This window comes from Rhineura floridana, chromosome 22 (genome assembly GCF_030035675.1).
Source record: "Rhineura floridana isolate rRhiFlo1 chromosome 22, rRhiFlo1.hap2, whole genome shotgun sequence".
NCBI lineage: Eukaryota > Metazoa > Chordata > Lepidosauria > Squamata > Rhineuridae > Rhineura > Rhineura floridana.
In genome coordinates, this window is record NC_084501.1 from 12,239,069 (window position 1) to 12,264,732 (window position 25,664).

At 48.0% G+C, this 25,664-nt stretch overlaps 1 protein-coding gene across 9 annotated transcripts in view; it reads left to right on the top strand.

Moving 5' to 3' along the window:
• Positions 1-25,162, top strand: part of ADAMTSL4 (ADAMTS like 4) — an 84,101-nt gene extending 58,939 nt beyond the window's left edge. For all 9 annotated transcript variants that reach the window (XM_061605654.1, XM_061605662.1, XM_061605659.1 and 6 more), the window contains 13 exons: positions 2,757-2,859; positions 9,441-9,577; positions 10,304-10,508; positions 11,376-11,548; positions 12,282-12,387; positions 12,566-12,877; positions 13,927-14,056; positions 15,184-15,388; positions 16,757-16,930; positions 18,154-18,327; positions 19,867-20,046; positions 20,932-21,076; positions 21,940-25,162. In XM_061605654.1, the coding sequence (XP_061461638.1) occupies positions 2,757-2,859; positions 9,441-9,577; positions 10,304-10,508; positions 11,376-11,548; positions 12,282-12,387; positions 12,566-12,877; positions 13,927-14,056; positions 15,184-15,388; positions 16,757-16,930; positions 18,154-18,327; positions 19,867-20,046; positions 20,932-21,076; positions 21,940-22,079 (2,184 nt within the window). In that variant the 3' untranslated portion in view covers positions 22,080-25,162. The remainder of the gene's footprint in view (positions 1-2,756; positions 2,860-9,440; positions 9,578-10,303; positions 10,509-11,375; positions 11,549-12,281; positions 12,388-12,565; positions 12,878-13,926; positions 14,057-15,183; positions 15,389-16,756; positions 16,931-18,153; positions 18,328-19,866; positions 20,047-20,931; positions 21,077-21,939) is intronic.
• Positions 25,163-25,664: the final 502 nt, after the last annotated feature.

Sequence of the window (25,664 nt, forward strand, 5' to 3'; positions counted from 1 at the left end):
GTAGTTCATTAAGGGTGCTGGGAATTGTAGCTCTGTGAGGGGTAAACTACAATCTGCAGGATTCTTGGGGGGTGTACTTTAAATGTACGGTGTGTACGTAGCCTGTGGATGTCCAAATACGCTTTCAGAAAAGGGCGTCGCTCTCTCCTCTTTTTAGTCTTTTTATAAACAGTTAAAAACATTGATGGAAAACAGACCTCTTCATTCAGAGCTAGAACCACGGGCGTTTGCACGACTCCTTCCAAGCTTTCCTGATTGGTCCGCTGGGACGAGATGGCCAGCTGCCTTAAGATGGGGTGGGGATTCTCTGTGGGAAAGGAAGGCTGTCCATGAATAGGTATAACCAGGAATTGAACACACGTCGGCCCTTTTACTTCTGGCTGCTGTACTGAATGCTGTTCCCAGCTTTAAGCAGTATGGAAGGCTTAGTGGTCAGAGCACGGGTACGTGCGTGTGTGTGTAAAGAAGCAGAACTTTGTGATTTTGTTTACGGCTTCTGGAGATGATTTTTGACTGGAGGTAGAAAATGGTTTCTAAGAGATCCAACAACCCTTTCAGAGAGACATTGCTTCCCATTTTTTACACACTCATTTTCTTTTCTTGAACTGTGGTCAAAGAGATCCAGCAGGTTTTGGAAGCCATATAAAAGCCTATCTAACCTGTTTGTTCATAAGCAGCAATCCCTCTTTTCAACCATTTTTCACGCACTGGGAAGGGGAAAAAAAGGACTGTTTCTTTCCAACCTCGTATGACCTCTCTGGGCGTCATCTTCTCTGTATATAATGCCTGTATTGTTACCGGCTCTTTGAAGTGGACCCTAGATAAGCTCTTGATTGAATTTCCTGCTTGCTGGGGAGGTTAATATCCCAAACGTCCTTTATGGTTAGCACAGAGGTGACGTTCCCATGCTGTTACAATGGACAGAAAACTAACCGCCAAAATGTCTCGCTTGCAAAGTAATTAAAGGATTTTGTCTTAGGAAAGGTTCTCGCGATGCACTTATGTGGTAAAACTTGTTGTAAGTGGTTTCATTACTCCGACTTCTTTTCCTTCCCTACAATAACTGGGGTGGTACAGTGGATCAGAAGGCATGGGTTCAAACCCATGTTTGGCCGTGCAGCTTATTGGATGCCCTTAGGCCTGTCGCTATCTGTTTCTCTCTCTAACCTACCTCACAGGGTTGTTTTGAGGATAAAATGGGGAGGGTACTGTCTATACACTCTCCTGCGCCCCTCAGAGTAAAGGCTGCATACAAATGTGCTAAACTGGGGGTAAATTTTTGAATGGGAGTTCTGCCAACCACGTTTCCCAGAATCCCTTGCTTGAAAGCTACTGTAATTTAAACAGGTTTAAAATTGGTGGGTTGTCATCCTTTTTACAACCAACGTGGGCACATTTGGATCTTTGAGCAAGTGCTGTGGGTGCAGCCCCCTCTGGTTACTTCTCTTCCCCCCACTGGTCATCCCCACTCCCAAGAGATAGACAGAAAGTACAGGCGCACACACATTTCACTTTTCCACGGAGTCAAAGGCTTATCCTGCAGAATCAATCTGAGTCTTGCAAAGGCCATAGAGCTGAAAGAGGAAGTGGGAAAGAGCGTCACTCTTCCAACTTCCTCCTTCAGCTTTTAGGTAGTTGTCAAGGGGAAAAAAGGTAAGTGCCCTCACTGCTTCATGACCAAGGGGCAGAGCTTGGAAAAGTTACTTTTTTGAACTACAACTCCCATCAGCCCAATCCATTGGCCATGCTGGCTGGGGCTGATGGGAGTTGTAGTTTAAAAAAGTAACTTTTCCAAGCTCTGCCAAGGGGGCAGTGAAGGCGGGGGGGGGAATGAGAGGCATCATGCAGTAAGACCTCCAGGGCACCATTGTACCCCTGGGTGCCGAGAAATTGAGGCTTAGTGATGATCTGGGAAAAGAGCTAATAGGGATGAGAGTATTTCAATCATTCAGTTCCTTATGTTCAGTTGCATGTATCTCCCTGTCCAGTGCACAAATTGTCATACGAAAATACACTGCAAAAAAGCAGTCTTAGTGTGGTTATGTATTATATGTGACTGCATCTGGATTCTTAGTTGTGCGCTGTTTTATCGCTGCATGGGTAAAACACAAAAACCATCCTGAGGCAATCAAGTGCACAATTGCATCCAGGTTTGGGGTTTTATTTTAGTGCAGTGTTTTAGTGGAGCATGGATGCACTCCTGCCTGCCAGTAAAAAACACACACACACAAAAGAACCCTGATGCAACTCTTTCACAATGAGCTTGCTTCGTTGCAGGGTTTTTAACACAGCTGCCCTGAGCTTGCTTTGTTGAGAACATAGGAAGCTGTCTTATACTGAGTCAGACCATTGGACCATCTAGCTCAGTACTGTCTAAGCTGAGTTTGCTTTGTAACAGTGTTTTAATGCAGTCATGCTGAGTCTGCTTTGTTGCAGTGTTTTAATACACTTGTACTGAGTTTGCTTTGTTGCAGTGTTTTAATTGATGTGCATTTAATCAGTCTCCCCCAATGTTTATAGAGGGAATGGGGGGAAGCGATGAGGGAACTAAAGGCAAACTGGACACAAATGTGGAGAGATGACAGAACAACACAGGATTCCTAATGTGCCATTTTCCGCTTTGGAAGAAAGACTCTCCCAATACTGAACTGGGAAGCATTCTTAGGGAGTAAGAGGTTCTGCAATAGTGCAATTTAAAATCCAATAATAATATGAGAATTCCTCTTCCACTGGCCTTTTTTCCTTTCCTTCCACAGCCGTGCCCGCCTGATCGCCCAGATGCTCGAGCCGTCCAGTGCTCCGCCTACAATAGCCAGGAATTCATGGGCCGCCTGTACCAATGGGAGCCCTTCACCGACGGTAAGAGCTTGGTGACTGCAAGTTTAAGATGTCTAGTTTGGGGGTCTTATTAGATCCGGTCCTGTCACTGGAGGCTCAGGTAGCCTTGGTGGCACGGAATGCGTTCTACCAGCTTCGGCTGGTAGTCCAACTACGACCCTATCTGGACAGGGAGAACCTCGCCACAGTTATCCATGCTCTGATAACCTCTAGATTGGACTACTGTAATGCACTCTACGTAGGGTTACCTTTGAAGACGGTTCGGAAACTTCAGCTGGTGCAGAATGCTGCGGCCAGAGTTCTTACTTGGACTAAAAAATCTGACCATATAACACCTGTCCTGGCCCAACTGCACTGGCTACCAATATGTTTCCGGGCCAGATTCAAAGTGTTGGTTCTTACCTATAAAGCCCTTAACGGCATCGGACCGCAATACCTGGTGGAACGCCTCTCCCGCTATGTACCTACCTGTTCGCTACGCTCGACGTCGAAGGCCCTTCTCCGGGTCCCAACTCATAGGGAGGCCCGGAGAGCAATAACTAGATCTAGGGCCTTCTCAGTGGTGGCCCCCAAATTATGGAACGCCCTCCCTGATGAGATACGCCTGGTGCCTTCTTTGTTATCTTTTCGGCGCCAGGTAAAGACCTACCTCTTTGCCCAGGCATTTTAATTTTAATTTTAATTTTAAATCTAATTGTAATTGTAATTTTATTTTAATCTTTGTCTTAATCTCGCTTTTAAAAATTTTTTATAGTTGTATTGTACCCACACTCACCTGTATTTTAATGTGGTTTTATCTTGTTGTACACCGCCCTGAGAGCTTGTCGCTAAAGGGCGGTCTAAAAGTGCAATAAATAATAAATAAAATAATAATAATGTCCCCAGATGTATTTTCAAAGCAGGCCTCCTCCTGTACCTTTGCTAGCCGCAATGATGAATGGAAATCCTACAGGTGACAGTGCATAGTTAAACTACGGAATTCACTCCCAAAAGACGTAGCGGTGGCCACCAACATAGATGGCTGCAAAAGAGGGTTAGACCCATCCATGGAGGAATGGCTACTAGCCACGATGGCTGCTTTCTGCTTCCACTTTCAGAGGCAATACGGCCCCTGAACTCCAATTGCTGAAGATCACAAGTGAGGAGAGTTGCGCTCAGGTCCTGCTTGTGAGCTTCCTCTTGGCCACTGAGAACAGGACGCTGGACTAGATGGGCCCCCTTTGGCCTGATCCAGTAGCCAGGCTCTTCTTATGTTCTTATGTTTCCCCGGCTCTCCTGTAGTCGGACGCCCTTACACCTTGTAGCAGTGAGTTCCACGGCTGACCTTCTGCAATACATAAAGGAATAGCTATGGCTGCCTGGTGTTTAGTTGCCACAGGTGGTGCCATGCTGGGTCCGGAGAAGGCAAGACAGGCAGGAGCAAGAAGGGAAGGCTGGATTATGTGATTGGTTGGAACGATGCAATAGAGCAGATTTGACTGACGCCTCCTGCTTTGCATTGTGTATTCTGATTTCGCTAGTCATGGAGAGGAATTAGGAGCTGTGCACAGTCCTTGTCTCCCCTCCCCACTTTTCCCGCCAAGCTGAGCTGTGAAACAGTCTTGGGAGGTGGGGGAGTGTGTCGCGTGTTGGGGGGAAAGATAAAATGTTAATGAGTGTTATGTTCATAACACGAGTCTCCCATCTAAGAGACTGGCCAGAGCCATACCTGCTTAGCTTCCGCCATGCCCCAGCGTTTGAGACTCCCAGACCACACATGCTGTACCCTTCATGTGTGTCTTTGCAAATCTTGAGGACTAGCAGCTTGCTCCAAAGCAGGAAACGGATTCCTCAGGAACCTGACTCCCTGCGCTTCCGCGGAATCCGCAGCTTATCCCAGACCACACAAGCTGTAACCTACATGTGTGCCTTTGTGACCTGGAGGACTTAACAGGTTGCTCTAAACCAGGAAATGGATTCTCGCTGGGAATCTTGAACTCCTGGGTTCTGCGCGTCGCCAGAATCTGCAGCTTGTCTGCAACTCTGCCTTGCCATTTTTTTGTTGGACAACCCCCCCCCCTCCAACTCCTAGCATTGCCAGGGGAAACTTTTTCTTTCTGCTTTTAACTCTCCTCCTTAGGTGGCGGCTGGTCTCCGTCTCCCTCCTCCGCACACAGATCTTGGCTCTGCCTTTTAGCCAGGGAGCCAAACTCCTCTCTGGCAGTCTAGAAATACGACCGCAGAGGTTTATGCTGTTGGACTGTGATTTCGCTCGCCCTCTGCAAGCAGCAGCTGAGCTGTCTAGAAATCTCAGAGGATTGGGGGGGAGCCTCTCTCTCTCTCTCTCTCTGCCCCCCCCCCCCGGTATTTTAATGAACAATTTATATAAGCGTGTGGCTGCTGGGTGCTTGTTGCTGGCTCTTACGTAAGCAGCTTTGGGGAGAGGTCAGCACAAGGGCAGTGCAGCTTAGGAAAAGAGTTTGAAGTCAGGGCGATGCCAGGCAGGCGGCTGGCACGGCAGCGGGTGGGTGGGACCTGGCAAGGCTGTGAACTCCCTGAACCCGGATTGGGGGAGTATCTTTAATGGATGCTCTGCCAGCGTCGGGGTGGTGCAGTTAAGGAGCCGGGTTTTAGATCTGCCCCACAAGTCTCCCCACCTATAGCTACATTGTCATGGTTGGCTCTGCGGAACTCCTTGCCGCAGGATGCCTGAAAGCCACGTTAGGTGAAAACAGGGGCTGGGAAGAAACTGCTTCTCTCTTTTGGTGGCTCCCGAAAGCTGACGTGGGAGGCTGTGCATCTGAAGATAGTGTGCCTCCAACATCTAGGGTTGATTCAGTTTCTTTGTTTTTAACGCCAGGAAGTTGCTAGGAGAAAGTCTGTGTATGGTGGAGTGGGCAACAGACAGCCCTGAGGCCTGGCCCAGCCTCTATGCCTGGCCCCCAATATACCTTCCCAAGGGGATCGCCCCCTACCCACCACGATGCCCCGATCTGCTTATTCTTTAACCCCTGCCTTTCTGTTTTGAGAAGCCTCAACAGCTTTATTAATTTATTTTTATTGATTGATCAGGATTTATATAGCACTCCATCATCAAAGCGTCTTAGGTGCTTTACATGAAATATAAAATGTACATTAAAATGAGCCTAATTTTAGCCTAATTCCCCCCCCCAAAAAATAAACTCAGCTGTTTTAAACATCAGCATTGTACAATAAAATGGCATATTAACATAAATGTCAAATGTAGGTGTCTGGGAAGCCTTGCTTAAACAAAAAAAAAGTTGTTAGCAAGTGCCAGTAACAGTACAGCGAAGGTGCCTGTGTAATATCAGTGGGCAGGGAGTTCCAAAGGGGAAGTGCTGCCATGATTGAAGAATTGATTCCTTGTGAGTGTGGAATGGACGATGATGTGCCAGTTCTGCAGATCAAAGCGGTCGAGTGGACATATATGGGATAAGGCGACCTCCCAAGCTCTTTGGAAGCGTATTCTTCATGGGTAGCGAACATGGTGCTCCCCCAGATGTTGCTGGACCCCAACCTCCCCATCATCATCCCTGACCATTGGCTAGGCTGGCTGGGGCTGCTGGAGATTTGGAGTCCAACAACATCTGGAGGGCCACTACTTCTCCATCCTCATAGATCATCCATGTACAGGACCAGTATACCTCAGAACACTATCAGTGAAGAACAAATCGCAAGGAAGGACTGGATAAGACCGGCTATGCACTGTGAAAGCTAAATGGGGGTTGGTTCCATGTGCAGGGGCGGTCTATCCCCTGGATAATGAGTTTGGATATCGCCTTGATGCTCTGCTTGGAACGTTCCATGGGGATGGACCCAGGCTGTCCCTTGCCAGAGACAGGATAGTGGGTTTCACAGACCATTGATTGGAACCGAGTGAAATTCTTGACGTGCCCTACAAAATTGACATGGATATCCCGCCCGGCAAGAAAGCCAGGAGGATCACTCTGACAGTCCTTGCATTTGCCAATGTTGTATAGATTGTTCAAAAGGTGGGATGATTTTAAGCTTCCAAATGTTCACCCTTCTGGAAGCTGAGCGAAAGCGAAAATGAGACAGGGGACAGTCTGATGTTAGAGGTACCACTCCCCCCCCCAATTTCACAGGATGCTTGCTGCGGCTTTTAACGGGCGTGTGGCTAAAAATCCAACAGGTGTCGCTTTCCTCCATCCCTGCATGGTGCCTCCTGGTGGGAAAAGCTGCACCAGTGGGATTTCTGCCTGTTGGGGAGCTTGGAAAGGTGCAGGAACCATATCAAGAAGTATGGAGGGAAGGCTGACTGTACGCCATAACCATCATGTCTCAAGTCATTTTTTGAGCTGATCTCATTGGTGGGCCAGGGCCAGATTGTCTGTTTATGCTAGGAGATTTAAGGCCTCTTTGATGCTCTTCTCCTGGTTTGGAAAGGAGTCGGGGGGGGGGGAAGAGATGGATAATTAATTGCCAAAGATTACATATAATATCTTATTTCTTTCACCCATTGCACCTCCAAAGCTGCCTCATTGGACCCCCCCCATATGTGTGGGTGAATTGTGGAGTGGAGCGGGGGGGGGTCCCAGCGCCCTCTGCTGGCCAGCTGTGGGGAAGGCGGCAGCTGTGCCAGGTTCCCTCTCCCAAAAACACACAACTAGCCCTGCCAGCAGAGCAAATGGCTCCCGGTCCCTGGCCGGGTTTAAGAGAACACACCACTCTGTTGTGTCTCTCACGTCCTCCCCGTGGAAGGAGAGCCTTGGAAAAAGTGGATGGCGCCGGCAGGACTCTTGACATGCGCAGATGCACCGTCTCAGTCACGGGCCTGCTTTGGAGTGACTGATTCTAAAGCACTAATGTAAATATCTTCGTTAAGAGTTTAATCTGAGCCCTGGGATCTGTTTTCTATGTCAGCTGTCAGCCTTGGCACTTCTGAGATAATAATGAAGCAGAGGACTCTAGAGCATGTACAGAGTGCCTTTCCCTCTCTCTCCTGAAGAACCATAGCTAGCCCCACCCTGGGACACACTGGGGATTTGAGGCTGGCTTGAGGTGGTATTATTATTATTATTATTATTATTATTATTATTATTATTATTATTATTATTATTATTATTATTATTATTATTATTATTATTAATTCATCCCTGATGGGTTCATTGCTGGAGGAATGAGGAAGTCATTCCAGTTTTTTTTGCAGGGGGAGTGGTGTTAATTCAGTCTAGCTTCCCACAGATTAGCTTTAATTAACTTCCTAATGAACAGCATTAATTTAGCTTTCCATAAATCTCCATTTTGCAACTTGCTTCCTTGCATCTGAGCATGTGCAGAGTGTGTTCAATTGCAGTGTGCTCCCATATATCCCAGATTTTGTGTGTGTGTGTGTGTGTGTGGGAAAACTGTTGATAGGTCTTCTGGGGTGGGGATGTGGGGTCTAAAATACAAAGCAAGCTTCCCCTGAGCCTAAATATTCTTAAGTAGATGTCGAGGGGGGTAGGGGCAGTCTTCAGACAGAGAGAGATCCGAGCGCTCTTGCCTGCCTTCCCCCCGCTGCCAGCCTGCCTTCTTTGTTTACATCCAAAGCCAATATTTATGTTTTTAAGCGCTGTGGGCTGACGATGGTGGGGATGGCGGAGGAGGCGTTGCACAAAAAGTCTCTTTGTTCCTTGCTTCCGCTGGCCGCCTCAGCAAGGGTCAGCGGTCAGGCCATGCCCAGAGTCTGCATGTTGCAGCGCAGAACACCAGAGCAGGGGCTCAACTGAGCCTTCGCTTGCCCTCCTGGCCTAGCAAATTCTTTTAAAAAATAAAGACAGGGCAATGTGGAAGAACATCTCGGTTGCAAAATTTTTTAAAACGCCTTCGCTGCACCGGAAAGTGGAAGAGGCAGCTTTGGCCATTATCCCTTCCTAGGGCAACACCTGGAACTCGGTTATTACAGGTGGTGATTTTACACAACATCAAGTTGCTAGTCCTCATTTTTTAATATGCCCCTGTCCTTAGGGGACATCTCTACATTGTGGGCTTTTGCAACTCACATTTCTGTGGTATTTGCTGTTTATTCAAGATGTTTGAGCCTGTGTTCTAAGCTGCTTAGAGTTGTGTTTAACTATAAGCAGTATATAAATTGTTTAAATAAATAGTAAATAAACAAACTGGCTTCATAGTGATCCCCCCAAATCTGGGGAACTTGTAGTTCTGGGAGGGGGAATTGAAGGGATCTTGGACAGAGTCTGGTCACGTCCACATCCATTGCATCCTGTGGCAGGCAGTTCCACAGGGCCATGGTATGAAAGGCAGGCAGGGCAGAAGGAAAAAAGAAAGGATTATTCATCACCTTGGAGGGAAATGTGGGGGGAGGGAGGAGGGGCACAGACCTATAGGATGAGAAGTGAAGAGAAAGAGAGATACATGCTTTGGGGATGAAGGGGCAGTGACAGAACCTTGCAGAGACATTCCCCTAAACCCCAAATGTTAGTGCTTGGCATTGCGTTGAAAGACTTTCTACTAACTTGCAAATGCTTCTCTGGTCGCCTGGAAAGGAGTTCTTATGCGCCCCAGGGGACTGTGTGTGTGCATCTGTTTCTGAACCTACTGACCCCTCCCCTCTTCTTCCCGTTGTTTCCGTCATGCAGTGCGGGGCTCCCAGCGCTGCGAGCTGAACTGCCGCCCCATTGGCTACCGCTTCTACGTACGCCACACAGAGAAAGTGCACGATGGTACCCCGTGCGAGGCGTCCTCCCTGGACATCTGCGTAGCTGGGCAGTGCCTGGTGAGTTGCGCACTTGTTTTTTTCCTCTTTAACTTGGAGGTGATCAGATTGTTAGCAGGGCCTGGAGATGGCAGTGTGGTAAATCTTAAGGGGAGGGGGCAAAAACAGATTTTTGGGATGTGGTGGGTAAAGGAAGCTCTCCCTGCATAAGGGGTGTGCAACTTCTGTGGCCCTCCAGATGTTGTTGGGCTGCAACTAGTGGGAGGGAGAATTCAATCCAGTTTGCATTTAAAGGCAGACTTATATAATGCACATTTCAAAATTCGCCTTTCTCTGAATTTTGCAAAGCAGTTCTCCAGCCAGGTAATAGATGCCAAAATGCATATACGAGGGTAAAGTGTGCGTAGAAATGCCTGTTTTGTGAAAATGACACACACAAATGCATAATATTGGGGGAAATAGCTTTGCAAAACTCTGTATAGTGCATTTAAAAACGCGTGTCATAGGAGAAATTTGCACACAATTGCTTATGGATTTTCATGAGAACTTTTTAAAAAATTGCAAACTGAAATTGGGCAAATGAGAAACTGCTCATCCCTGACTACAGTTCCCAGCAGCCAGTAGGGCCAACGGCCAGGGATGATGGGAGTTGCAGTCTAGCAACATCTGGAGGGTCACAGATGTTCCCCCATCCCTGCCCTATATAAAAGGGCATCCCCCTCTCCCCACTTGGATGCATCAGTTCATCTCTCTCCATCATTTCCCCCCCCCACATTGCCTTCCCAGACCCCTGGATGCGACGGGATCCTGGGTTCGAATCGTACTTTGGACAGCTGCGGAGTGTGCGGAGGGGACCATACCACGTGCAAGCTGGTGGTGGGCAATTTCAGTGACACGGATGTAGCCATCGGATACCACCGCATCCTGGAGATCCCGGCAGGAGCCACCCGCATCCAGGTTAAGGAGATAACCCGCAGCCCCAACTACCTCGGTATGTATGGTGTGTGTGTGTGTGTGGAATTTGGCTTGTGTGAAAAGGCACCCTCCCTTGGCTCCAACAGCAATTTATTTCATTGAATGGGCTTATAAATCTGCTTCTTGAAAACATTCTCCATGCACACACATTTAAAGGTCATATTACCCCTGATATGCTCAGTCAATCACTGTGCTCTGCAGGTGAGGGCCTCTTGCAGGTACCATCTTATCAGGAGGTCCGTCTTGCACAACATAGGAAGCGGACCTTTAGTGTAGCGGCACCTACCCTGTGAAATTCCCTCCCCTTAAATATTAGACAGGCGCCATCTCTGTTATCTTTTCGGCGCCTACTGAAGACCGTCCTCTTTCAACAAGCCTTTTAAGTAGAGACCTTATCCCAGAGTCTGCGTCTGTGCTTGAATTTCAAAAAGCCGTTTAAGTAGAGACCTTATCCCAGTCTGTGTCTGTGCTGGAATTGCTTTTTTAGATGTTTTTAAAGGTTTTTTTTTTAAAATGTATTTTGTTTTTAAGATGTTATATCGATGTTTTTAGCGTTTTAGCGTTTGTTTGCTGCCCTGAGCTCCTTCTGGAAGGGTGGGATATAAACAAAATAAAATAAATAGAAATGCAAAATAGGAAGCTGCCTTATACCTAGTCAGACCATTGGAGGTCCATCGAGCTCAGCATTGTCTACACTGACTGGCAGCAGCTTTCCAGGGTTTCAGGCAGGGAGTCTCTGCCCTAGTCCTACCTGGAGATGCCGCCATGCGGGATTGAACCTGGGACGTTTTTTGCATCCAAAGCAGATGCTCTGCCACTGAGCCATTGCGCTTTCCTTTAAAATAAATTAAGATTCTTTCCCTCTGCCGCCCAATCTCCCCAGCTCTTCGGAGCCACAGCGGCAAATCCATCATCAACGGAAATTGGGCGGTGAACCCACCAGGTAGCTACGAGGCGGCCGGCACTGTCTTCGTGTACAGCCGGCCAGGAAGCGACAGGCGGGAGGGCGAGTCGCTGATGGCGGAGGGACCCACCACAGAACCTATAGATGTGTATGTGAGTATGCAGTAGGGAAGAGGGCAGGAAGAGCATGGGGTGGAAGCTTGTGCTATGTGGATGCCTCTGGCTCATATTGAGTGCAGAAGCTGGCATCCAGGGGGGAAAAAAATCTCAGCTTTAATTAATTAAGTTATTTTAAAAAATCAAGTTTCTAGCCCTGAAGACAGCAAAGCTACATTGGAAAAGTGTGTTGGTCATGGTTTGCAAAGTCTAAAGGGGCTCATGCATGGAGAATGAGTACAGTTAGAAGTAGAGCTTTCTGTTGACGACTTGGAAATGCCAACTGGTCCAAAATGCAGCCGCCAGATTACTGGCTGGGGTTCCCTGTAGGAGTCATATAACCCCGATTTTAAAACAGCTGCATTGGTTGCCAACTCGTTTCCAGGGCCAATTCAAGGTGCGCACATTAGTGCTAAACGACTTAGGCTCCAAATATCTGAAAGACATTCTTAAGCATTTTAAGGGCATTCTCTGTGGTGGCCCCTAAGTTGTGGAACTTCCTCCCCACCCAGGTGCGCCTGGTCTGGTCATCAGGACTCTTCTCTGGTGTTCTCACTTGGGAGAGGATCCTGATGTGGAAAGGCTCTGTTTGTCCCACAAAAGGGAGGGAACTGCAGTCTGAATCGGGACGGGAACTGAAGGTGCACATTCTGTGTCGTTCTCATCCCCCTCACCAGCCCCAAGCTCCCTGTTCTGCCCTGCCTTCATTCCTTTTTGCTGGCTTCCACAGATGATCTTCCAGCAAGACAATCCTGGTGTCTCTTACCAGTTCTTCCTGGCCTCGGCCCAGCCGGAGAGCCCCAATCCTGACCTCCGTAGGCCTCGGCAGGACTTTGGTGAGCCAAAACCCCCCGCCTCTCCTATTCTGGTGCAGGAAGCTCCTTTGAGTCCCGAGTTCAGGTGTGAGGTTGCTGGAGCTGCTGGTGGGGTCCAGAATAAAACAAAGACCCTCACTTTTATAGAGTCAATTGTTGGGGGAAAACCAACCTTCTCTCCTCCCCCCATAACCACCAGGTGCCTTGACCATGGTTCCCCCCAGCAACCAGATGGAGCCCCCCGCCGGCCACCTCCGGCCAAGGCCGGCGGACACACGGAATCTCATCCCGCCTCGCTTCCCGGTCTTGTCCAACCAATCGGGGAGGAGCCATGCCATGGCTCCGGTGCCTCCCATCTCAGCCAGCCAATCGGGAAGGAGACCCGGGATCCTGCAACGGAATGTCCGCGTCCCACCCTTGCCACCCCCACCCCAGTACAGTGCTGAAAATCCGCACGACTTCTACTGGAGACGGATCGGCAACACGGACTGCTCGGCCACCTGTGGGAAGGGTGAGTCTTGGAGGGCAGGGGGCAAAACAGTCCCTTTCCCCCTGTTTGCCTCAGTGGCTAGCATTCAAAGGTAGACTGCCCCTGAATGTGGAGGTTCAGCTTGACTATCTGGCTATTAGAAGCTCTGGTCCTCCATGGATTCATCTAGTACCTCCCTTTTTTTTTTTTTTTTGCAAAGTGTATTTTTTTCCTAATTTTTCTGTAATCGTTTAAGTAACGAACAGGAACTGTAAAAGACTCCCTTTAAGAGAGCTGGAATAGCACAGTGGTTAAAAGACTGAGCTTCAAACTGGGGAAGTCCGTGGTTCAAATCTCACCTCTGCCATGAACTTCCTCAGTAGCCTTAGCACGCTCTCTCAGCCTGTTTCCACCATCTGCAAAATGGAGGATAACAGCACTCCCTTACCTTGCATGGTTGTTGTAAGGGTTAGGTACGCGGAGCACTTTGAATGCTTTGAGAAAGTGCTGTGCAACCATCCCAAGTATTTTTAAAATTTATTTACTAAAACTTGTTAGGCGCCCAGTAACTATGGCAAAGAACTGAGCGCTATGCAGAGGAAAGAAAAATAATGTATTAAAACCTATATGAAATACATAAAAGCAGCATCAGACAAATATAAAATAGAGCTTTAACTTGTTATCAAGTATCAACCGCCAAATAATTCTTCACAGCCTTAGGGACTGGAAACTTCTTTAAAAACCTTAAGTTGCCAGTATTCTGAATCCTATGGTTCTAGATCTTCTATTTCAAAACTTTAAGGACTAGAAACTTGATTTAAGAAAAAAAAAGGTTGGGTTGCTAGTATTCTGAATTCTGCAGTTCTTGGCCCTTGATCTTCCTTTTCTTCACAGCCTTGAGGACTAGAAATTTGATGTAAGAAAAAGAAGTTGGGTTACTAGTTTTCTGAATTCTGCAGTTCTTGGCCTTTGATCATCATCTTCTTCATAGCCTTATGGACTAGAAAGTTAATTTAAGGGGGAAAAGGTGTGTTGCTAGTATACTGAATTCTGTGGTTCTTGGCCTTTGACCATCATCTTTTTCCCTCCAGGATTCTGGCAGTCGGTCTACCGCTGCGTCTCTCGTGCCTCCCAAGAAGAGGTGGGGGAAGAGAAGTGCCACCTCTTTCCCAAGCCCATCGTGTCAGAAGAGGCATGCAACACTGAGCCCTGCCCAGCCTAGTGAGTGTTTCAGCCCTTCCATCTTGGCCGCCTTTGTTTAGGCAGCTGCTGCCCGCTGCAGGCCTGGAGGGCTCAGAACAACCCCTTGTGTTATACCAAACAGGGATATAGATGAACTCCCCACGCACAAATCAATTTGATCAGGTTATCCAGGGGGGTTACAGAAAGGCGACCCACTTCTACACTTCTGTTGTGGCTTGGAGCGAATCAACTGTCAACTGAGATGTTAAAACTGCAGGCGTAAGCTTGCAGGAAATGACAGGCCGCTTGGGAGAACGGCGGTTAGCAAATCACCACAATCTTGAGCAAGACACACACACCCCAGCTTGCGCAAGCCATCTTTAAACTGAACTGCAGTCAGGAGAAGCTGCTTCTTTCACAGGAATAGCAATCCCTGTCCGTCGGAACTTTGGAGCGCCGTGCTTCCCCCTTTCTTGCTCAACCAAAGCTTTCGCCACCGCTAGACAGGGCGAGCTGCTGTTGCAAGAACAGCGAGGACACATCTGTCTCCGGCAGACGGGAACGGCTTGATGACATGCGGCGATCTCACAATGTTGAGCCTTGTGTCCAGCAATTCTAGAAACCATTTAGGTCATGCGGGCCATGAATACCAAATGTGCAATTTGGATGTGAGGCAAAGAGGGTTGTGCATCCAGATCTTCGCTTCTCATTCTGCAGCAGAGAGAGGGAAGAAATATGATTTGCTTTGCATTAAAGACGAACCTACCTAATTTGCACTTTCAGAAATAACGCACAAACCAAAACATAGCCATCCTTCTAGATTTGCGCTTCTCTGAATTTTGCAATGCAGTAAAGGATGCATATAAACGCATATATATTTGGGACAGTAACATACAAGATGCATTATATTAGGGGGAATTGCTTGCACACATTTGTATATAAGGCAAAATTGCAAGCCAACATGCATCATTATTTATTTATTTATTGCATTTATATACCGCCCCATAGCCGAAGTTCTCTGGGCAGTTTACAATAGAATAAATGTGCACGAAAACGCTGATGAATTTTCACGAGGGCTTTTTTGCAAGCAACATTTCTTCCGCTGCTCATCCTGTCTCTCTTTCGCTTATTCCACCCACCCACCCACCCAACCCTGTCTCTTTCAGCTGGGACACAGGCGAATGGTCAGCCTGCAGCAAATCGTGCGGCCTGGGCACCCAACATCGCCAGGTCTTGTGCCGGCAGATCTACGCCAACCGCACCACCATGGTGCACCCTCAGCACTGTGGGCAGCTGGAGAAGCCCAACGGCACCCAGGCCTGCCAGGTGCAGATGTGCAGCCATTGGGAGGTCCGCACCAACTGGAGCTCAGTAAGGAATCCCAGTGGAAGGGAGAGAGCAGGGCGGGATTGGGGAGGGGGGGAGTGTTGGATAAAGATGAGAATTCGGCCATTTTGTCAGATTCTGTTCCCAGAAGCCCAAGTGAGGCTTATTTTGCTATGAGAAGTGGTAGTGACCACTCAGGTAGTGACTCCTGCCCAGGGGTGCAAAATGGACAGCAGTGTCAGATGTTGACCATGTAAGATGTTGGCCTGGTTCCTCCACTCAAGGCTGGATTACTATAACGCACTTACCTGAACCCGTGACAGGGCCTGTTCAGTGGTGGCTCTCTGTTTGTGGAATGCCCTCCCCAGCAAGGTGTGTCTGTCTCCGTCTCTGTTGACTTTCAGGAGGAATGTTTGAAAACCTTCCTGTTTTACCCGGGCACTTGATGGTTAAAGGGACTGTGCCTGGCAGCCTGGAGATCACAGATGAAAAAAAATGTTTTTAACTTTATTTTAGAATGTTTTAACTTTTTAGAATGCTTTTCCTGTTTAATTGTTTTATGTTCGCTGTCCTGGGCTCCTTCGAGAGGAAGGGCAAGATATATGTTAAAATGTTGGTGATGATGGATTCCGGCATTGAGCAGGGGGTGGACTTGATGGCCTTTTAGGCCCCTTGCAACTCTGCTATTCTATGGAGGTGGTGGTGGTGGTGGTGGTATAGGGCTGCCCTCATATCCAGAAGATTCAGCTACTGCAGAATGCAACAGCCAGACAGCTCACAGGAGCAGATTACTGGCAACATGTTTGCCCCTTTGCTGAGAGAGCTACGGTGTCTGCTGGTTCGCAACCGGGCCAGGTTCAGGGTTCTTGTTTTAATCCACAAAGCCCTACACAACTTGGGCCCCAAGTACCTTCAGGGCTGATTCCTTACGCTCCACTTCGATCTCTGGGCTCTTCTGGTGGGGCACTTTTGCTGGTCCCCCATGGCCCTGAGGTTTGATTAGCCTTTACCAGCCATTGAGCCTTTAGCCTGATAGGCCCTGCCCTGTGCAACTCCCAGTCTGCAGATGCCCAGCAGGAATCATCCCTACATTATTTCAGATATCTTTTTAAAACTTTATTGTTCAGACAGGTCTTTGGAATGTGAATTATTTTATCAGCCGATTTTTATTGATTATGCTATTGATGTTTTTTTTTCATTGCTGTTATCCTAGTGTCGCGTTTTTTGTGTTGTCCATAACCTTGTTATATTTTCCATGAAAGTGCGGTTTAGAAATAATTTTTAAAAAGAAATCCCTTCAAATCATGCCTGTGTGGAATCCTCCACCAAATCCACCTGCATTTTGATGTTTTGGGGGCTATGCATGACAGATTCTCTCCTTCTTTCCTTCCCTCCCCACGCCCTGCCTTCCAGTGCTCTGTTCTGTGTGGCACAGGACATCGAACGCGCCACGTTCGCTGCATCAGTAACCACGGCGACTTGCTGCGCGATAGCGACTGCCCAGGAAACCATCGGCCGAAGACCAGCGAAGCGTGCGACATGGGGCCTTGCGTGCGCACCTGGTTTTACAGCGACTGGAGTAACACGGTACCTATTTCCCGCCGCCCCCCCCCCCGGCCTTCCTTGCCGATCTTTCCCAACCCCAAATTCCCCCTCCTTCCGGGGGTACGTTAAACCTCCCAGGCTACCCTCCCATTTCTGGACACACACACACATACAAATCTGTGCCTGACTCTTGAAATAAATGCACTTCAATTCATTACAGTGGCGTTCAGTTAACTCTAAGGCACTTTTCAACAAAACCCTAGAGATTTCTGCAAAGGAGGTCTGAACGTTTGTGGAAGAGGAGCTGGAAATGTCTCCCTCACAGGCTGCTGTTCAGGTGCTGGGATATCGAAAAGGAAATCAGAAGAGCCATGCAGCTTGCCTGAGCAATCCAATTCACTGCCAAATGAAAGCATTATGCTGCTGACTGACCCTTCCTTTATTAGGGAGGTTGCTGGTTAATGTAGTGTAGATGCTTCGTCCACGTGAGCTCCTTATAGCTGGGAATCTCTCTGTGGTTTGGAATGAGATGCCCATCAGAGCCTGGAGCAAGTGACACATCTTCAGCTGAGGAGAGGGCAAGGGGTGTGTGTGTGTAGTGGTGAGTGGGCTTGTGTGTTCCAATGAACCCTGTGAGCGGTGCCGCCGGGAGTCATGTACTCCCAGCAGGGTCACCCATGGCGGTAAGGTCAAGGGAGAGGAACCAGACAAAGAATGATCCAAGAATGTCCTCAACGGCAGAACAGGAGGAGGAGAACAATGTGTACGTTACAACGGCTGTGAAGGCTGCAGCAGATAAACGACTTCCAATCGTCGTGGTACCCATGCCATTGGATCAAAGCCTTTTTCTGTCAAGATTATGTGTTGATTGTGGTGCACTGATCTCCCCACATAAAACAAATTCACGCACAGGCGTCTTCCATAACAAAAGTCCCATGGCGATTGGCAAATGGCGACGGGGGCAGGACTGTGAAATCCAAAAGCCTCTAGTCATGGTCTGGTACATCGGCGGTGGATACAGATTCAGACGGATCCATTGTTAAAGAGTATATTTTGGAAGACAATCTTACTTGGTCACGAGTGATCGCCAAGAAAAGGGGGGGGGAGAGAGAGAGAGAAAATTAGGGCAAATATTACAAAGGCACTCTAGAGGAGGAAAAATTGCATATTGTATAATAAAATACTGAATTCATATTATGAAGCGCAGAATTATCTATTGTCTGCTGTTCCCTCTCTGTGTCCCCCTCTTGCTCTCCCCATTCTAGTGCTCAGCAGAGTGTGGAACAGGGATCCAGAGGCGGTCGGTGGTCTGTCTATCCAGCAATGCCAACGGGCAAGAGGAAGAGAATTGCGCAGGCACCAAGCCAGCTGACATGAGAGCATGTAACGGCGGCCCATGCCAGCGGGTGACCCAGTGGTACAGGGGGCCTTGGAGCCCGGTGAGTGGGCGAGAGGCAGAGACCTAAAGCAATACTCTGCATTGTTGGAAGCCGGTTTGCAAAAGCTCCCTTGGAGCCAGTTTGCGAAAGTCCATTTCCCTGCTGCAGTTTCCATCTTAAGGCATCCTGGGAATTGTAGTTCTTTGAAGGGGCTAGTGATTATTCACAGGAGGCATCTTGGCTCCACAATAGTACAGATTCCATGATTCCTTGCTGCAGAAAGAAGCTGCAACAGTTAAACTGATATCAGACAAGTTTGTAAACGAGCGCCCTTCAAATGGGGAAGGACAAATTCAGTCTTGTGGATGCTGCTCTGTGGCAAGTAAGAATGGCCTCCAGAGGCAGATAAGAATTCCCTCCATGGATCAGGGTGAGGATCCAGCTAAGTCCAGCATCTGCCTTCCAAGGAGGTGGCTGGCCAGGCATTCCCCATTGCCCCACAGAAGCCCACTAACAGGGCCTGAAAGCCCTCTACAATAGCTTGTCTCCAAATTCTGGTATTTCAAGATAATAATATAATAATAAAATTTTATTTTTAGGCCGCCTATCTGGCCGAATGAACGGCCACTCTAGGCGGCGTACATAAAATTAAGTACACATATAAATACAATTATACAATTATAACAATCTGTAACATCTATACACTATAAACTAAAATTACCCTGAAATCCTATATGCCGGTTGGAACAGCCACGTTTTCAATCTTTGGCGGAAAATTACCAGGGAGGGGGTATGCCGAAGATCATATGGCAGAGAGTTCCAGAGGGTGGGAGCCACAATTGAAAATGCCCTCTCTCTGGTCCGCACCAGCCTAGCTGTTCTAACTGGTGGGACCGAGAGAAGGTCTTGTGAGGCTGATCTTGTCAGGCGGCCTATTTGGTGATGCTGGAGGCGTTCCATTAGATAAACTGGACTGAAACCGTGTAAGGCTTTAAAGGTTAACACCAACACCTTGAATTGGGCTCGGTAAACAACTGGTAACCAGTGCAGATCTTCTAGCACTGGGGTGATATGGTCACGGCGGCGGCTGTTCTTAAGCAACCATGCCGCCGCATTCTGTACCAGCTGTAATTTCCGGACCGTCTTCAAAATAAACTTCCCCTATACATGGAGGATTCCTTTGGCTATCATAGGTGCCGATGGAGCTATTTCATTTTCTTGTGTTTATCGGTTTGCTTATTAGTTTGAGATTTGTTAATTAGTTTCTCATTAAAATGTGAAGAAAATCGGATTTCTCTATCCCTGCTCCAAACGGCAGGGCTAGGACCTTGCAGGAGCTGTAGGAAGGCAGATTTTGACTAAACTTTAGGAGAAGCTTTCTATCAGTACGGACTGTTGAGCAGCGGAACGGAGAGTGCCTCATGAGTTGATGGACTGTCCTTCATTGGAGTTTTTAAAGCAGAGGGCAAGTGGCCATCTGCTTGAGACACTCAGGTTGAAGGAAGCAAGCCCTGCTTTGAGCAGGGACTGAGCTAGATGACCCCCCGAGGTCCCTTCCACCTCCAGGTGTCTGATTTCCTCTGTGCATTCCTCCTACAGTGCTCATCGGACTGTGGCACCGGCACCCAGCGGCGTGATATCATCTGTGTCAGCAAACTGGGCACAGAGTTCAATGTGACGGAGGCTTCTGAATGCATCCATCTGGAGAAGCCGCCCACCCTCCAGTCCTGTGTTAGCAGCTTCTGTGAGGCTCACTGGTTCTCCACGGCCTGGAGCATGGTGAGTCCGAGCGAGTGTCCACTGGGGACACAGCTTCCCCCACCAGCCCCCAAGGCTGGGAGTCCGGCATGGCTAGCAATTCTTCTCCCAACAAGCCTTTTGAGTAGATACCTTTGTCCCATTCCTCCTCTGTACTGGAATTGTTTTTAAAGCATTTTTTTAAAAGTTTTTTTAAAAAAGATTTTTAGTTTTTGACTTTTTTTAGATGTTTGTTTTTAAGATATTTTTAAAGATTTTGTTGCTGTTGTTATTGTAACATATAGAGCTCACCTTTCCTGCAGTGAGCTCAAGGTGGCGTTCTTGGTTCTCCTCCCTCTCTGTTTTATCCTCACAAGAACCCTGTGAGGTAGGTTATGCTGAGAGACAGTGACTGGTCCAAGGTCACACCCAGTGAACTTCATGGCTGTCTGGGGATTCGAATCCTGGTCTCCCAGGTGCTAGTCTGTCACTCCAACCACTCACCTTTTATCTACTTCCACAAACCTCGAGGGTTCCCCCCCCCCCAAAAAAAAACCCTGCCGATAACCTCTCTTTTGTGTGCAAATGATGCCCTTTTGGCCACACATATGGACCAGCACTCACACCCTGAGCATTGGAAATAGAGGGAACTATGGCATTAGTCAGGTGGTGATATTGCCGTAGCTGGTAACTCATTAAACAAAAAGGCCAGAACTCTTGCATATTCTGCCGGATTGTTCGGTTAGACCAAACAGAACATTTCTCTGTCCGTGGAGCCCCCTTGGGGTCCTTCTGTCCTGTAGAAGTTCCAGGGGACTAGAGAAGGAGAAGATACAAAAGAGTACATCGGGCGCAGCAGGGAACACCCCCCCAGGTGAGGGGCTCCTCCCAATGGCTCTGTAAACCCCTTTCCCCTTGTCCCTGCAGTGCTCCAAGTCCTGTGTGGGAGGTGTCCAGGTGCGGGAGGTCCAATGCCTGACCCAGAACAAAACCCTGAGCAGCCTCTGCCCGCCAGATCTCAAGCCAATCAAGAAACGCCCCTGCAACATCCAGCCCTGTCTTCCAGACCTCGGTAAGAAAACCTGCCTAGCTCCCGTCGGCCGCCAAAGATGGAGACCATAAATTGGTGGTGGGGTCAGAGGTAGACTGCCCCCCCCAAAAAAGTGGGATGCATTTCTGCAAATCACACAGCGAGGTTTTTACAGGGGTCGGGGAAATGGGAGAAATCCATCACCCTCTAAAAGAGGAATGGGGAATCTGTGGCCCTCAAGATGTTATTTCCAGCCTCCAACTCCCTGACCATTGGCCAAGCCGGCTCCTGGGAGCTGGAGTCCAGCAACAAGATTGGGGGGGGGTTAGGGGTCTTTCCCCATCACCGAAAACAAGAGGATGTTTTCTCCCCTCCAGAACTTGTTTTAGTTACAAACACCCAAAACAGAACGACAATAAATAGAAAGAAAAGGCACATTGTATATATATATATATCAAGAAAAAAACCAACATCCAGATACAAATTTGTGGCTTGGGAGATGTCGAAGGAGGAAGCTACATCTTGTTGTTTTGTAACTTTTGTAGAAATCTCCAGAAAGAGTTGCTTGACCCAGTAACCATTTTTTATACTGGAAGACTGTCTGAGCGATCCATTTTTCCTCTTTTGTCCGGCGCAAATAAGATTATTACAGAAACTGTCACTAAATTCCTGTTGGTAGCATTGAAGACATGAGCTGAAATCCTATCCAAATAAACATAACCGTGTTTCTCTGCCACTCAGTCGAGTTCTCTGATCTTGTATCCCATTTACATATGTTGACGGGGGTCGGTGGGGTGTCCCAGCTTTATTGTGAGGTTTGCTGGCTGGTTCAATAAATTGATTGAGGAGATACTCACCCTTTGTTGTTTCATCTTGCTTTTTTCCCCTTTCTCATTGGCTGGCAGATGAGAACTGCAGGGACAAATATCACAATTGCCCGGTAATCGTGCAGGCTCGTCTTTGCGTCTACTCGTACTACAAGGCTGTTTGTTGCGCCTCGTGCACGCACGCCTTGGAGAGGCGCCATGCCGGACCAAGCCGGTAGCGTCAGCAGACCAGTTGGGATCCCGGACTCACACCTTTACTTGAACTGGGGACACATTGAAAGCATTCATGGACTAAAGGAGCTTTGGTCATCCACAAATGCCCCTCTCCACGGGAAAGGGATCGTGGCAGAGACACTACCATGACTGAGAGGACTGAAAGGGATTCGAACTCGGGACTAAGAGAGAGATTCCCATCAGTGCCCTGTCCTGTTTCTGGAAAGAACATCCTGTACTGTTCTCAATATTTCTGGGGGAGGCTTCAACACCCCTTTTTTTAATGACCAAGGCTGAGCTATAGGCTCATCATACTCACACAGTGTTTATAGACTGTGTCCCCTTTCACGGTGGCAAGGAAGTGGGGAGACGACTTGGCAATTTGTAGCACCACGCACAAAGTTCCGGCAAAGAATGAGACCCACAGGTGACTTTATAAAGTTGTTGATCTTAGCTATGCAAAGAAGACTTAACGGACCCCAAAAGATATGGGGCTTTCATGCCCAGTCATGGAGCAGCCTCCTCCCTCCCTCGCTCCCTGAAGGCACAACAAACCTTTGGTCCCCTACCACTTCCATACAACCCCCCCCCGCCGGTCCTGTCCCGTTCCTGAGACTCTTGTTCAAGTTACAACTGGCTGGAATGAGGCAAACTCTTTGCACCCCACTGGCTTGGTGCTGGCGGGGCATTTGATCAGAGCAAGGGTGGATTATCTGGCTTTGCAATTGTTGGATCCGATTCTTCGTGGAAGCCGTTTGTGGGTGTGCAGTACCACATATGGGGGGACGCCGTTGGGGTGGCTTCGTCCCCTGAGATCTGTGAACCTGTTTCGTGAGCCGTGCTAAAGTGGCAACGCCTGTGAGGGGAGGGTACTCTCGATCTGTTTCGCACCGCACCTGCCCACCCGGCACTAAACCTTACCAGCTGCAGCAACAGGGCTGGGGGATAGACTAGAGTCCAAGGCCCCTGCAGTCCCACTCCCCCCCTTCCAGAGGAGGGCAGCACTGAGTCTGAAGCCTGGCAGCCACATTGGCTTGGCTTTGATTTGCAGATGTGCGGAGGCGGGGTGGAAAAACACATTTTAAAAAATGTGCTGGTGCTATGTGGACTGTAGGGAAGGCTGAATGGCTAGGGGTGGAGCAAGGTTGCTGGATTTCCACCCACCACTGGACTGGGGAGCTGTAAATCCCACGATATCCAGAGAGGCACAGATGCAATAAGGTTGCAAAGCGTTCTGGGAGTGTTCTAGGTGTGCACCTGATCTCACCATCGTCCCCCGGCTGACCTAGAACACGCTATACATTGCAGGAGGGTAATTTGACAGTGACCAGCAAACTGTCCAGAGGAAGGTTTCTTGATCTTCCTCGGTTGCTCTTGCAGAAACTCCATGGTTTGGAAAAATACTTCTCTAGAAAGACCCATCAGGCTGGGCCTTTGCAAGCCAGCTTCCTGCTCTAGTTTGGTTTTCCGTGTAATTCGTGAGGTTGCCCACTTTTTAAATAGCCCCTGTTCTTGGGTCTTTAACAGCAACATGATTGTGCTCATCTCCATGCCTAGAGAAGCTTCAGTAGCTGGATTTTGACTTTATTTTTCCACATCAAACTGCCCTTAAAGGCACAAGAGTAATGATGTTTGCTAAAGCTGGCAACCTTAGCGCTGCTAGAGGGTTCTCAGAGGTTTCTTTCCTGTTTCTTAGCCCTGGCAGTGTTGCCAACTGACCAGAAAACCCAGCTTGGCCTGCTCTTGTGATTTTATAACAGGAGCTTCACTGGCAGAAATTTGGAAGTAAAGCTCCTGTTATGGCATGGAGATAAAACACAGCAGTTTGCTAATGTCTGCAGATGAGGTGACTGTCAAAGGCACAAGCGCCAGCCCCAGTAAAATGGTTGGCAACCTTAATCTTTAGAAATAGGAATATATTGTCTCTCTCTCTGCATGTCAAATGCACGTCTTTGTGTGTGTGTCCCAACATCTTGTTGGACCAAGAGAGAGTGGAGATAATTTTCTGTCACTGTTGTGAAGGGTTGCCAACTTTTTTTCAGGGCTGGGCTCCTGCATTGTTAACAGTAAATCCAGTAGGAGTAGCCTTTGCCCTGCCCATGCCTGGGAGATGCTCAGTGTGTTGAATTCCTGCCTGTCAAGAGCCGTTGCTCAAGAGCCCTCAAAGACACAAAACGTTTGGAGAGTGCCCAGTAATGACATTTATTCTGAAGTTGTGGAGCCTTCTAGAAGCGGGTGGGATGGGGAGAAAGGTTGGTGGGAATTATCAACAAGATCCTGCATTTAATATTTGGACGGTTGTGGGGGCAGGGGAGGACGTGCTTTCAGGCTGATGGATTCTTTTAATCACATAGTTAATACTTTGTGTTGGATTTGCCACCCAAATCTCCTCTTAGGCCTTTATGATTTCTCAAGACTAACATTGCCACCTTTAGTCTTTTGCCAGGGCTCCAGCAGAAATGCAACAAGCGGAGAGGCTCTTCTCCTTCACTCTACCTTGCTGCAACAGCAGACGTGTAGCAATGGGGCAAGGTGGGTGGAGAAGGTCCACCTGATGGATTTCAACTTCCTATGCAACCATTTAATAAAGACACATGAGCCTTTCTGGAAGAAAAAGGTGGCAACCTCCTGTCTTTTCGTAGGCCAGAATGGGCCAAAATTGTGTCAGTCAAGTTGCTAAGCACCAGCTGCAGGGGAGGATACTGGCCATTCCCAATGGTGAGGGCGCTCTTGTGCATTTTAGAACTTCAGGTGGAAGAAACATCCTACCTGGTGTGGTTTCACTTGCAGCCCTGGGGGAGGAGGGGTGGGGAAACTGCACCTGTTGGAATTCTTTCTTCTACAGCACTTGTAACGGCGCAGGAAGAACCCTCTTAGAGTCAGGACTTGGAATCTCATGGAATGGCAAAAGCACGGCAAGAAACGGAATTGTTTTTTTAAAAAGCATTTATTCTAAAGACATTTTATAGAAATGGCTGAGTGCTCAGATTATATAAATATATATAAATATATATATATTATATAAATCTTTATGATAAAGCGGAATGTACCTAGGTTTGTTTTGTTCAGTCCAAACCTTTTTTTTTTTTTTTGGTCCAGATCTAATTTATTTTTTATTAAAGATTTATTTGATCTTTTACGTCTGGCATTTGATTTTATTCATTTAACAAAGCACTTTTCTAAACCGCTTCATGCTTTTAAAAGACTATAAAAGCAACCTGATGAGAGGCATCTAATTAAGTTCTACTTCAGCGTCATGCTGATTCATTTCTGTGGGTCTATGCTGAGTAGGACCAACACTGGATGCAACCACATTGCAATAAAATAGGATCACAAAATCATACCACATGAAAACCAGTAAGAACATCTCACAGGGGCCAACCAGATGTCCCAAAGGGGGAAGCCCAAAAGCAGGATCTGAGTGCAACAGCACTCTCGCCTCCTGCTGTTTCCAAAAACTGGTTTTCAGAAGCGTACTGCCTCTGACCATGGAGGCAGAGGATAGCCATTTTGGCTAGTAGCCATTGATAGCTTTTTCCTCCATGAATTCATCCAACCCTCTTTTAAAGCCCAAGTTGGTGGCCATCAGT